This window comes from Tamandua tetradactyla, chromosome 18 (assembly GCF_023851605.1).
Source record: "Tamandua tetradactyla isolate mTamTet1 chromosome 18, mTamTet1.pri, whole genome shotgun sequence".
In the NCBI taxonomy this organism is placed as follows: domain Eukaryota; kingdom Metazoa; phylum Chordata; class Mammalia; order Pilosa; family Myrmecophagidae; genus Tamandua; species Tamandua tetradactyla.
In genome coordinates this window covers 46,925,853-46,940,611 of record NC_135344.1, presented here as the reverse complement: position 1 = coordinate 46,940,611, position 14,759 = coordinate 46,925,853, and the positions used below count along the sequence as shown (strand labels likewise).

General features: G+C 43.3%; 1 protein-coding gene across 4 annotated transcripts in view; it reads left to right on the top strand.

Annotated features, from left to right (window-relative positions):
* The window catches only part of FHOD3 (formin homology 2 domain containing 3), a 511,807-nt gene that overhangs the window by 56,864 nt on the left and 440,184 nt on the right, over positions 1 to 14,759 (top strand). For all 4 annotated transcript variants that reach the window (XM_077135588.1, XM_077135589.1, XM_077135590.1 and 1 more), the window contains exon 3: positions 7,638 to 7,702. In XM_077135588.1, coding sequence (XP_076991703.1) covers positions 7,638 to 7,702 — 65 coding nt within the window. The remainder of the gene's footprint in view (positions 1 to 7,637; positions 7,703 to 14,759) is intronic.

Below are 14,759 nucleotides of genomic sequence, written 5' to 3'. Positions count from 1 at the left end.
AAAGAGAGAAAGTGAGTCTGCAAGTTTAGTCCTAAGGGAAAGCCACAGGAGGGAGATGAGGTGGCTAGGACCTGGGTGTAGGGACCGGAGAATTGGTTCTTACCAGGTAGCAGCACCCAAATGACTCGGAAACCACAGCCAAGTAGTGGGCTTCAGTAAGGGATTAGGTTCAGTTGCGTGTGACAGAGAATCCACGTAACAATCGTTTAAAAATTTTAAGATTATGCATTTTCATCATGAAAAAAGAAGCAGATAATTAGGTACTTTCAAAGACAATGCCTTGATTTCATGATGCTTTTAGGGACCCAGGCTTAGTTTATCTTTCTGCACTGCCATCCTTAGGGTGTGATTCCCATCTTTCATGTTTCTTCATGGCTGCAAGATGGCTGCTCCCTCTCCAGCATCACATCAAGTCAAGAAGGATTGTATTAGTTAGGGTCTAGTCTTTTCTGTTGCAACAAAGACCCTCTTCCACTATGGGAAATCAAATGAGATAAAAGTTTCTCTTTTGCAGAGTCCAGATGTAGGCAATCCTCTTTGGTAGAGCAGCTATACCATCCTCAAAGTGAGGATTTCATCTCTCAGTCCAGGGTATTTGCTTCAGCTCTTGCCCTCTCATCTGCATCCCAGCCACGAGCAACAAAGGAAGGGACAGTGGGAGTGCATGTCCATTCCTTGTGCATGCAGCTTTCCTTGGCTTGCAGATGATACACCATGAAAAGCGGGCTTGAGTCCAGCTAAGCCTCTAATCCTCTGGATTTCGGGTGACCACTAGTGGTGCCTGCCTTAGATGGGAAGGGTGAAGGGAAAATGTTGGTGTTAGCTGAATCTGCCCCTTTTAAAGAGCTTTTCTAGATGTTCTACCTAGCGGCTACCACCTGTTGCATACTGATGGGAACTGTGTCCCATGGCCACCTTTAGTGGCCAAGGATATTAGAGAATATAATTTTTAAGTAGGTTGCATTGTTACTCCAAACAAAACTGGGCTCTGTTTATAAGGCAGATGGGGAAAATGGATATTTAGTAGATAACCAGCAGTAACTACCTCAGCAAGGAGGAGACAGTTTCAAAGAGTGGGCAGTTAAGGACGCCATGCTGCAGAAGAGTCAGTTTGGGCAAGGACCGAGGTGAGGCCAGAGATATGGTAAACAGAAGATCTAGGGTACCCTCCAGGAGGGAGAGTAGAAGCAGTAGGGTGGAGACAGGCAGAGGCAGGTCAAGGGGAACGTGGGGTGCTGAGATAAGGAAGGCAGCAGGATTGCACAGGAGCTGAAGCTGTAAGAGAGTTGAACGAAGGCTTCTTTCCACTTATGGGTGACCTGAGGATGGAAGAGGAGAGGGAGATGGTCAAGATATTACCGAGCTCTTACCATATAAAAATTAGCTAAAAACTGATTTTAGAACTAAATGTACATGCTGAAACTGTAAGATTCTTACAAGAGAACAGGGTTTAGTTCTCATGACTCTGGATTAGGTAATGGTTTCTTAGATATGACCCCAAAAGAACACATGATAAAAGAAAAATTAATAAATTGGATGTCATCAAACCCAAAAAACTTTTGGACTTTGAAAGACACCATCTAAAAAGTGAAAACACGGTAGACAGGCAGGTAGAGAATATTTGCAAATCATATATCCAATAAGGGTCTTTTAACCAGAATATATAAAGGACTGTTATGATTCAATAATGAAAAGACAAATAACCCAATTAAAAAATGGGGAAAGGATTTGAATAGGTATTACTCCAAAGAAGATACACAAATGGACAATAAAACACATGAAAAGATACTCAAAATCATTAATTATTAGGGAAATGAAAATCAAAACCGCAATCAGAAACCATTTCACACACATGAGGATGGCTATTATGAAAAAATGTTGAAAACGTTTGATGAGTGTTGGAGCAACGTGGAGAAATTAGAAACCTCATATACTGCTGGTAAGAATGTAAAATGGTGCAAACACTTTGGAAAACAGCGTGGCAGTATCTTAAAATGTTAAACATAGAGTTACCATATGATCCAGCAATTCCACTCCTAAGTATATATCAAAGAGAAACGAAAATATGTGTTCACATAATGACTTTTATGTGAATGTTCATAGAGACTTTATTCATAATAGCCCTAAAGTAGAAATAACCCAAACATTCACCCACTGATGAATGGATAAATAAAATGCGGTCCATCCTTACAATGGAATATTTTTATTTGACAACAAAAAGGAATGAAATACTGATACAGGAGACAACATGGGTGAACCTTGAAAACATTATGATGAGTGAAAGCAGCTAGGTCATCTATGACAAAAGGTCAAATATCATATAATTCCTTTTCTATTAAACATCCAAAGGCATTATCTACAGAGATAAAGCAGGTTAGCGGTTTCCAGGGCTGGGTGTGGGAGCAGGGAATGACTACAGTTGGGCAGGAGGTTTCCTTTTGGGGTTGGAAGAAATGTTCTAAAATTAGATTGTGGTGATAGTGGCGCACCTCTGTAAAATACTAAATTCAGTGAATAGTACACTAAGTACAGGTGAATTTTATGGTATTTAAATCACACCTCATTAAAACTTTAATTAAAAGGGAACGATTGTGACAAAGCGATATTGAGCTGGTGATATTGAGAAGGTGGCCGGGGGTACAAGGAGAAGCTCTAGCTTTTGTGACGAGGACCCGGCAGATGAGGGGAACGTGGACTGAGTGAAATGACAAGGTCCATTCTCCCTCCTTCAGGGCTTCTTGTGGAAGCAGAAGGGGACGAGGGGGGGAGGGCAGGGAGCCAGGGGGTCTGGCATGCGGGGGACAGAGCGCGGGGGCCTCCCCCTGACCCTCTGCTCATGTCCACACGCTCGGTGCTTTGGTCACAGGGCAGGGACCCCAGGGGACTCCCTAGAACGGATGCCCCGTGCATCATGAGGGTCCGCATGTCTTCCAGTTACAGAGGTGACCCAGTCGTCAGCGTGCACCAGGCCAGAGGTTGCACACAGGAGGAATAATATAGGCTTGCAACAAAAAAATTAGAATGTTAACTCACTTGAATTTTCATTTAAAACAGGAAAAAAGTATCAAATAATAACTATGTTATAGATTCTTGAGAGAGAGCAAAAAGGAAAGAGAAAAAGATGGGTAGAGAGGTGGGAGAAATGAGATAAGTCAGGCCAAAAAGACGTGAGAGAGACAGAGAATGAGAGGGTATTCAGGCATTTAGTTCATGAAGGGGAAGGAGAGGAAATGGCTGAAAGAACAATAATATTATTACTGATAAAAATATTGCCTAATATTATCCAGCATTTACCATGTGCCGGGCAAGTCCACAATAATGTTTTTACTGCAGTTATAACAGGAAAAAGTATTTTACTCATTGAACCCTCGTGCTCTTAGGAGGGGAGATAGGCACTCTGGTCCCATTTTACAGACCAGAAAGCTGAGGCTCGGAAAGGTTAAGTAACTCTTCCAAGATCTCACAGCTGGCTTTAGAGTCTGTGCTTTCCCAATACTTTATTTTGGGGAGATTACCCAGATGAAATTTGTTCCTGGGGCAACTGCTGAGGGAGCCCTTAGATCCCCTTTTAATAGATGGAAAACTAAGGTGCCTAAAATTTTTTATTTGCTTGAAATCAAAGCTTAGTTTGAGTGGAGGAATATTTGGGGGCATCAATTTTACTTTTGGTTGTAAGAAAAAGTCATCAAGCCTTTGACTTTATACAACTCAATGAAATAATAAACACTTTGTTCTTACAGTGTCAAAAACCTCTTAAATATTATGCTTATAAAAATATTCTCTTGGGAGACAAGGGTAGAAACACACCGGTTTCCCTAAGACTTTTTTAGTAAAACCAGTTATTTTTCTGCCTTAAACCTTACTATAGGAGAAACTTGTGTATTCTGAGAGACCAGGAAGTTTTGGAAAGTTCCTTCAGTGGTATCATCATATCCCTGGCATGTATGTGTGCCTCAAATGAGGTCTTCTCAAATTGAGTGTCTGTTTTAGCTAGGTCCCCTGTCATTTGGGTAGCTTTGGCCTTGGATGTGGGCAGCCTATGGGCTGTGGCTGCTGATTTGGAAGGGTGGCTGGATGTACAAGCCAGTGAAGTTTGCCTGGCACTGGCTGTGCTGATAGGAGTGGAACCCGGTGCTCCCCGTAGAGTTTCAGGTCAAGCCAAACTGCCATTGCCTTCTGGATCGCCAGTCTGAGTACTGGATACATTCCCGTTTCATTCTGCTGCAAAAAACATGGGCTCAGAGGGACTGGCAGGTATCAGACTGTTGCAGAATGCCAGGACCAAGGGGAAAAGGGTCATTAAAGTGCTGACAATGAATTCTTGTGACAGCCTCTCTCTGGTTTCATCTTTGGAGCATGAAAGCTCCATGAGGGCAGATCCTTGTGTGCTTTGTGCGCCTTGTACAAGAGCCCCATTAAGCACGTGTTGAATGAGGAAACGAGGGAAGGCTTACCTGGGAGGCGGCTGTCGAGAGGGGCTGGGGGACAGGCTCTGGCTCACCTCCGAGCTCTGTTACTTTCTAGCTGTCTGACTTCAGCAACTCTGGGTCTCAGTTTTCTCATCTTTAAAATGGCAGTAATGTTGCTTAGCTCCTAGGAATTTTGTGAAGACTGAGTAAATCTGTACAAAGTGTTTAGAACCTTGTCAGGCGCATAAAAGCATTCCATAAATGTTAGCAACTACCGTGGTTATTTTTTCCCAAACCCAAACTGACATAGTAGCCCACTGGGGGGTGGGGGAGGGGAGAGAAAGATATACGCATGATTATTTTATTTTCCTCTGAAAAAACAAAATACCTATGAAACAGAAGAAAAAGCCATATTTATTGGAAAGATGTGGCTAAAATAATTATTCATTAAGCAAATTATGTGATTATTTTACTAAAAGAAGCCAAAACAATCAATAGTGGCAGTAGGAGCAACAGATATAAAAGAAATACATAAAAATCAAGTTCTTTCCAATATGTCAGTAACAATCAGTTGGAAAAAACAGTGTTGGAGGGAGAGAAGTGATCAAATTTAAAGGGACCTAATGTGATTGACGTAATGTTGGTCTTCCTGTAAGTAAATCTTCTTGAATCCTCAGAAGAAACCTTATTTGGTCCTCTTGTGTTATTTTCACATATTGCATCATTTGGTTTGCTAACCTTTTCACAGAGTTTTGCAGCCTAGTTTTATGGGTGTGTCCTTTCTATTAGGTTTTAGTATTGAGGGCACATCAATTCCATGAAGAAGCTATGGCTCTTTTTATCCTATATAAGCCCTGGAGAAGGTTATAGAGAGATTCACTTGTACAGCAAAAGGCAGGATAGTGCAGCAACTATGGAGTTGGACAACTCTGCTTTCAGTTCTGGGTCTGTCTCCATCAGCCATGTGACATTATGCAAGTTTTGTCATTTTTACAAGCTTTACTTTCCTCATCGGTAAATAGTTCCCACCTCAAAGGCGGACAAGAACTGTGGTGCGAGATGAAGGACACCCTTCTCTATGGAACTGGCCAAACTCTGGCTACCCTCCCTGTCCCCTTGCCTCCTCCTTGGCTGGCTCCTCTCCTTTGGCCTGAACCCCTGGGATCTGGAGCCATTTCCCTGTCAATGTGCTTCAGTAGTCTTTGTGTCCTACTTCTGCACAGGTTTCTTTAATCAAAGTGTTTCCTGTACAGGGCCAGGCAGGGAAGGAGGTAAGAATATTGAAGTAGAAGGATTGCAAGTGGTAAAATTACTTTAAAAAGTAAGCTTTTTTTTTGGGTTTGAGGCTGTCTTGCATCCCGTTAGTATTCAGCTTATCCAAACCCATTGCTTGGTTTCTCGAAGCACAAGCCCAGAGAAGTTGATGCCTCTAGAGTGGAGGGCCTTCCCGTGGCTTCCTTACAGGGACTGTCCCCCTTCCATCTTGAGTTCTGGGGAACTTGAGAGTTCTGTAGGAAGCAAGTGCTTATTCAAAATGCAACTTTGTAGTAGTTGGAAGATAAAAGTAGGGGCCATCAATGGGCAGTTTCTGAAATTCTCCCGAACCTCCCGTATTCTGAAATATGTTTCCTGGCTACCCCTTTGGGTGTCTGTAACGCATGTATTTTTTCTACTGTTCATTTGGCATTTACCATTGGCTCACTACTCCTGATAATGTGAGTTATAGAAAATTTTAGGATCTGCTGTTTCTACTATTTAGACCTGGGCCCTGGCAGGCGTTCACCAATTTCTACTCTCAGCCTGGCCTCTGCCTAGCTTGGGTGGGACCACATGCCCGATGTCTGCCTCCACCACCCCACTTCAAACAAAAGGCTGTTAAAGGAGACTGTTCACTAATCAAGTTCAAGGTTAATTGGAGCATTCTTTCGGGTATGATCACAAGAGTTGAAGGAGCTTCAATGGCAGGATTGTCCAGAGAAGCGAAGTTTGGGAGAAATCTGTGCTAAAGGAATCTGGACCATGCCTTCCAAAGGTGGGCTGAGGGTTGCGTATTTGATGTAGGCTCCTTGAGGCTAGTGCCCTGCACAGAGTTAATGTAAAACTAAAAAGCATAAAGACAAGTGAAATTAAAAGGGGATGGCTTATTGGGATTTGAATGGCCTGTGAATATGGATTCTGGGCAGGAGACTACTGTATGCTTTCATAGAACGGTGAAAAAGGTTTTCCTTCTTCCTTTAAAAGAATTTAGAAAAAACATTAAAAAAAAAACAACCCATTCTTTCCCCTCTGATCCGATCTCAAGAATAAAAAATAGAATTGTTTTGTTCATTACTGTGAATTCGTACTCACAACCTTCCCCTCCAACACAACGAGAAAGCAGAGAAGCCCTGCCACATTCTGTTATAAATTCAGCCCTGATGGAGAGAGATGAGACTGGCCAGGGAGAAGTGGGGGGTGGTATTCAGCCAATGAGCGACCCAGCATGTTGCTACCTTCTTGGCTGGCTGACTCTGTATCCCTTTTCCCTCCAACTTCTCCTCCCATTCAAACCTCAGAGCCCACACTGAGTTACTCCCTGGTAGCCAGAACTCAGATTTCCTCCCCCTTCTCTCCTGCCAACTGCTCTGTGCTTTATTTAGGTCCTCTCTGCATAAGGCAGGTAAGCTCCAGTTGCAGTAGAAATGGAGAGAAGGCCGTCCTTTCTTCTTCCTTGTAAGAAATGAAGAGAGAAGGAAGCGAAGGTAGGACAAGACCTGATAGAAATCACATGCCCTCTCTGGCAGACTCTGGAGGAGGAAGAGGAAAGGGGGAAAGCATAGCCCTCTTGACCTGATGGACAACAACACAGCTCTGCCCCGTCATCCCGCTATGTGTCCCCTTTCCCTATTTTCTAAAAATGCAAAAATGGCCGAGGAAGTGATCGAGCAGGTTTGTGTGTCACATGGAGGGATTTCCCTTCATGGGCACAGAATTGAAAACTTTCCCCAACATGGCCCAGCATGACTACAGGTGGGCCCTGTGGATGGAATCAGCGGCTGGGGCAACGAAACGTGTGCGCCAGTCCAACAAGGTCAAACTTGACTACTTCATTTTCCTTAAAGCGCTGGGACATGCCATCACTTCAGGATGGGTTTCTGTTCGGTTTAGCGTCCCTGCGTGTCTGGAGCATCTCTCTGGGGGTGTGGACGGCTCCTCTGATGCCCACGTTTTGTCTTCTGTCTCCTTCAGGAGGGGCAAGAAGCACAGCATCATCCTGAGGACGCAGCTGTCAGTGAGGGTCCACGCCTGCATCGGTGAGTTGCATCCGCAGTGGGGGACGCCTGCCCTCGGCCTCTGTGTTGAAACACATGACAAACAGCCATTCTGGGGAATAAAATGAAATATCTGCTGTTGTGCCATGTGCTTGTCAGGGATTGTTGAGGTTTTTAGCAAAGCAATTCGTAGCAATAACTTGTGAAGCCCCGCTTCATTCTGACTTTCTTAGCTGCTTGGCTAGTGAATAGAGCTTGAGCTAAGATTGTTGAATGGGATTCTTCTTGGCGAGGCTGGGAAGATGCAGTTCTCCGTGGGGGTGCCTGCAGGCACCCCCAGCCCTGAGACTTGGGGTCCAGGGGCTGCTGGACGTCCTCTGAGCCCTCCCTTGCATGTAGATTGAAGTGAGCCTGCTGGGGGGCCACCTGGTGCCCCCCTGAAGCTGCCAGTGGGGAAGTGCAGGCTGAGACCCGAGGTCGTGGTTAGGGGACTGAAAAGAAAATCTGGGGTCAGCATGGAAGGCGGAAAGAGGCACACAGATAACAGAGCAAAATGGTGTTTAGTGAGTGAGTGTATTTGTGGTTAGAGATCCCACGGGGGCCATTTTGCAGCCCCTAATTTTCCTGGTCCCGTGGGTTCCCCACCTGCACACGTGAGCAGTGACATGAATTATTTATGTTACGCTGAAAACCTCTGTGTGAATGGACTCTAGGCTGTGGCAGGTTTCCTCCTGGCACTGGACCATGTAGAGACAAACGTGTAATATCTTAAAAGAGAGAAGAAAAGAATTAAAAATCACTTTATTCATGGAAGCTCTTCCTATGTTTTTATTTCATGTTTGTTGTGGTCCCAATTCAGAACTCTAATTAGGAGCAGCAATAATGATAATTAGATGAAAGTTTCAATCATCCTGTTGGATCCCAGGCCACAAATAGATCACAGTATTCATCAGTGGGGTAAAAAAATTGTTTCTAGACCCTCTTCCTCAGTCCCTTTCCCTGCTGGAGGTCTAGGGATGGGGAACGAAGTGGCTGGACCGGGGCAGTTGGCGTAATTTCAGTTCACTTGGTGTTAAGTGTGGTGAGTGTCTTGGAGTAAAACCGTCATCTGACTTTGTGACTAGAGAGCGGTTGTGCGGAAGAACTGGAGAAAGAACAGCAAACTAACCCCAAAGCAAGCAAAAGGAAAGAAATAACAAAGATTAGAGCAGAAATAAATGAAATTGAGAACATGAAAACAATAGAGAAAATCAATAAGACCAGAAGTTGGTTCTATGAGAAAATCAACAAGATTGATGGGCCCTTAGCAAGATTGACAAAAAGAAGAGAGAGGACGCAAATAAATAAGATCAGAAATGGAGGAGGAGACATAACCACTGACCTCACAGAAATAAAGGAGGTAATAACAGGATACTATGAACAACTTTATGCCAATAAATACAACAATGTAGATGAAATGGACAAGTTCCTAGAAAGGCATGAACAACCAACTTTGACTCAAGAAGAAATAGATGATCTCAACAAACCAATCACAAGTAAAGAAATTGAATCAGTCATTCAAAAGCTTCCCAAAAAGAAAAGTCCAGGACCAGATGGCTTCACATGTGAATTCTACCAAACATTCCAGAAAGAATTAGTACCAACTCTGCTCAAACTCTTCAAAAAAATTGAAGTGGAGGGAAAGCTACTGAATTCATTCTATGAAGCCAACATCACCCTCATACCAAAACCAGACAAAGATATTACAAAAAAAGAAAACTACAGACCGATCTCTCTAATGAATATAGATGCAAAAATCCTCAACAAAATGCTAGCAAATCGTATCCAACAACACATTAAAAGAATTATACATCATGACCAAGTAGGATTCATCCCAGGTATGCAAGGATGGTTCGACATAAGAAAATCAATTAATGTAATACACCATATCAACAAATCAAAGCAGAAAAATCACATGATCATCTCAATTGATGCAGACAGCGGTTGTGTGCCAGACACCTAAACCTCAGGGCTGGAAGGTGAGGGCAAGGGAAGGGTTTGTAATTTTGTTGGAAACAAAGTAAGACCTATAGGACCTTTCATTGACCTTGACCATTCTGTTTCTCAACCGCTGTAGCACTGAGAATATGGACACTTGATTACATTTAATCAGTCACTTTTTGTATTACCTGTTTTACATTTTTCTAGTGATCTCGAATGTATAAATCCTGCCTGCCTAGTGAAAAAACCTGTGACCTGTGGCTTTGGGTGTAATCACCCTCCCTTTCATCCCAGATCTAGAACAAATGCAGGTAACATAGCATGTGCCAAATACCGATGAAGTAAAATAGTAGTTGAAAAATAGCTGATAATCATTAGAAATCTGTGACGGGAGCATGAATGGGCATTTCCCAGGAATAAGAAGGGAGTGAAAAGCAGATACACTAAAATTGATTAGATCAAAATCCTAATGAACTAGGTCCTTTTAAGAAAGCTCAGTCTTTTTTTGTAGCATGTGCTTCAATATTCCAAGTAGAGGAGTTTTCCTGACCAACTTCCATAAACATTGCCGTATTAGCTTATGTATTCAGGATGTCCCGTAATGCATGTAAAACACATGCCTCATCCCCGTGGCTGGCCCAGCCCAGGCAGCCGGGCAAGCTCACATGCATGTCTTCTTGTTCCTGGGAGTTGACCTCTGTGCTCACAAAGTCAGTGTGTTTGTTCCCATACCCCCTTATGCCAGTTGCACTTGTTATTGGAATTGTGTAACTTAATGAAACAGTTAATAGATATTTTATACACTGGTTAATATGAGTAGAAAAATAATTTCTTCTTTGAAAATACGTGGAAAGTATTTCATGTCTTTTTCCATACCATGAAGGTGATTAATCACCTGGCCCTCATCATAGGCAACTTGACTGTGGCTGTAAGTAAAGTCAACTTTACAACTTTGCAACATCTTAAAAGTGTATGTGTTTTTTTTTAAGATTTCTCTTCTTGAATCAGCTTTTACCATTAATTGAACTCAGGCTTGATTATGTCAGATAAGTGGGTTTGACTGGATAAATGTGTATTTTTTTTTTTTTTTTAAGATTTCTCTTCTTGAATTAGCTTTTACCATTAATTGAACTTAGGCTTGATTATGTCAGATAAGTGGGTCTGACTGGATAAATTAGCTGCAGCACCCAACCAGGCAAAGTTTTTTCTTTTGATTGAAAACCCTCTTTCTCATTCCATTTCCTATTATTGGCCAGATCTGGGATAGATTTATTATAATGGCACTAAATATTATCCTTTGGTTATATATATATAACGGAATGTATGTAACATATTTATGAAGTACCTCCTCCTATTGTGACATATGCTTTCTCTTTCCAAATGGCAAATTAGATGGATTTCTTTGGGATGGGGAAAAAACAAACCTGGAATAATCTCTAGTTAAAATGACAAAAGGAAAAGTGGCAAGGGGGAAAAACTTTTTCATATCAGTTGTTTGAGTTCCTATTTCTTTTTAAAATGATTTTCCCTATTCACAGTATAGTAAATAGTTGATATATTGCAGGCATTGGAAACAGTAGCTGCTGTTTTAGGCCTAGCACCATATCTGACTCCCCACTCTAGGAATGGACTGTAAGGATCCAGAAGCAGTTTTTGTCTCCTGGGTTTAAAATTCTGTCAAGTAAATTTCTCCAAAATAAAGTTCTCTTTCCCTTCATTCCTGTTTTTATTGAAAATAGGAATGTTTAGAATCCAGGACTGCATGATGAATTGGAGGTGACATGCCTTTGGATTTCTCCAGTGTTAACTTTGGAACCCTGTGCCCATTGGGCTGAGAGTGGAGTAGAGACTTCATGGTTAGCAACTTCAGAGCAAATCACATGAAAAAGGAAGACAAAGGAGGCTCTACTTTGATGGTCACAGCTAGCAGCTGAGACAGGTCTTTTCTGATAGTGCAGCAGTTCTGAAGCATCTGGCAGGAAGTTGGAATGAGATTTCGGTATAGAAAGTGGCCCCAAGCTTTGGTACCTCTATGCTCACCTCCACTGTAATTTTTATTTGCACATTTTTATATGACCACAAGACATAAAATATTGTAACGAAGCAATGCCTCACTTGCCTTCTTAATCTAGCTCTGATCATTCAAAGAAATAAAAGTATTGATGGTTATACTGTGGATGTGGACTTACAGATATGAATGAAAAAAATCTGGTAGTCATGAGAAGTCCGCATTTTATGAGGTTAGCAAGAGAAAAATAAAGTTTTTGGTTCCTGCAAATGCTCCTATTTCCAGACACCAGGGCAATGTTCAGAGTCCAATTGGCTCTGATCACAGCATCTCATCATGAAGAGCTGTGGGGTAGAGAATGGAATCTAGGATTTCAAAAAATAAGGTTTGAAGCCATTAGGATCCTAAAGTTAATTTGTGAATCTTTTCGACTGGCTTTTTGTTTGGCTGAAAACCTCTGTGCTTCAGTTTTCTGAAGCAGACCTTGCCTTCCAATTAAAAAAATAAACACTGTGTATTAATTCTCTGGGAACCAAAAGACCTACATGTTCAAGTACCCAGCATTGGAGTTAAACAAAAGATAAAAAAAAAAAAAAAAGTGGCTGAGAGTACCAAAGTGTCAGTTAAGCTTGTAGTTGTGAAAGAGCCACTGGCACAAAAGGTCTGTAGAGTCAGTTACTTATAAGATGATGAGAATAGCCCATGAAGATAGAGGTGAGGGAGGCAGAAGCTGGCAAGGGGGCTGAGAATGCCGTGGCCTTCATGCATTGCTCATTCAAAGTCAAATCGAAGAGATGAAAACAACATAGAAGGCAGCTTCATCCTTCGATGCAGAGAAGTAGTCAATTTACAGCAAGAAAAGCATCAACAGAACGAGGTTTCAGGACGTGTTGAGAAGGATCCTGAGGCCGTATCCACTGTCGTAAAGGGACAGTGCCAGCATTCAGTGGACGTGATGGAGGTGGGGAGTGTCTGTGTGCTGTGGGGACACAGCTCAGGGACTCAGAATCTGTCCAGTGTCTGGACCCTCTCCCCTCTAGCTGTAGTGTGGAGGGCCCTGGGCTTCTGTATTCAGAGGGTGGAGAGTGGAGCTGGAGTTCATGACCCCTGCCTTCCTTCTCTGTCCTGCCCGGCATTTTATTCCCCAATTCCTGCCTTTCTTCTTAGCCTTGTGAGTTTGAACAGGGCTCCTCTCTTCTCTCCCTTCTTGCTGAGCCTCAGGACCAGGCTCCGTGTCTCACCTCCCCCTGCCTCTGAGTGTCTTTTCCCTCTGAGTGTCTTGGAGCTGATTTTGTGTGTCTGGTACCTGCCAGCTGTGATCCAGCTTCTCTTCCTGATGTTACACTTGACCCCTTGGGTGGGCTTGGGTGACACTGGACTTTGGAGCATTGTCTGGGTTCCAGTGTGGACCTTACTGCCTCTTGACTCTTGAATTTCCATTAAAACTGGAGGCTTCCTTCAGGTAACAGCAAAATGCCTTTTGATACCCTGGGGCCTCACAGCACCTCGGCGATATTTCTGTGTTACCTGAAAAAGATGAGGCGTTACTTGGCCCTGTGGGTGCTTAGGTGCACGAGGCCTGTGCAGTGGTGGAAGCCTGGGCGTCTGTCCCCTCTGGGCTTCGTGGGCCCACACAGGTGCTGCTGGCCCTGTGGGGTCCGTTCGGTGTCGGGTGTCAGCCCCCCACATGTCCACCACAGGAGAAGCCCCTGCCCTTCTTTTTCCTCTTGGCTCCCTTGTCTGCCTCTCTCTGACTCCAGGCCTGGGACCTGGGCTTCTCGCTCACTCTGTCCTGCACTCCCACTGGACACTGCGTCTGTTCCTGTCCTGCTACTTCCACTGTGGCCTCGGGCATGGTGGCAGGGAGTTCCTCCTTGCTGTGCCCCTGGTCATCACTGTGGCCATGCTACAGTATCCTGGCCATGCTCAGCCCTGGTGCTGTGGGGTGCAGGGGGTCATACTACTTATTTTCTGTCCCTTGGATATGGGATACACATGGTTTCTCCAGAAAGTTTGGACCCCATATCCCACTCCTTGAAGGGTGTCTGCCTTCCTGCAGAGCCCCTGGGTGCCTGGCTGCAGCCTCAGCATGAGATGGTCTTGGGTTTGAAACCCCCACCTCTCCCACTTGAAGCAGGAGACTTCCAATGCTGGCCTTTTCTTTTCTTTTTTTTCTCCTTCTTGTCTTGCACCATCAAGTCTCATGTGTTTTTGTCTGAAGTTCTGTTCTCTATGTAAAAATAAAGCTCTTTGGCTCAGGGGCTCAGAATCTGTCCAGTGTCTGAACCCTCTCCCCTCTAGCTGTAGTGTGGAGGGCCCTGGGCTTCTGTTTTCAGAGGGTGGAGACTGATTTGTGGTTATCCGAATCAGATAACCACATTCCCCAAATCTGCTATAGCTCCCAGGTGGTAAACCCCAAAGAGGGTCCATGTATCTAGAAGGTCCTTGGGTCTGGGCTAGTGAAGGAGATTCCTTAGGCAGGTCAACCTGTCAGTCTCTCATCACTCCCTGTGGGTGGCTAGCTCTAAGTTGCCTATCATCAAATATCTTTTGAAACAGTGATTGACAGTTATGTCCCTCTTCCCCCCAAAAACAAATGGAAGAAAGGAGATGGGAAAGATGGCAAACAACTACCAGGCTTTCCAGAGACCTACAATCTCTAGATGGATTCCTAGTCCAGGTAAGTCCTGAAACCCAGAGGGGCCAGTCAGAACATCAGCTAATTCCATCCTTCTATCCCATATTATTAACAGCCCCTTCTAACATGAAAAAGTTAGAATGGGCATAGCCCAAATAACCCAAAAGATAAGGAGAAACATCATAAGAGATACAGTTTTACAGAAAAGGTAGAGTTTTAAAAATGAATATGATAGCTGAATTATTATATTGATATTCTTTTAGTCTCCAGTGTCTTGAAACAGCTAGAAGTAAAAACCTAAAATTGTGGACTGGTAACCCATACCAAACTATGAAATCTGTTCTACAACTAATTGCGGTGTGCTTTGAAATTTATTGCTTCTTTGAATATGTTATTTTTCATAATTAAAAAAAAAACAGACAGAAAACAAAAACAAAGCAAAATACTACCAGGTTTGTTAAACTCCTTGAGCT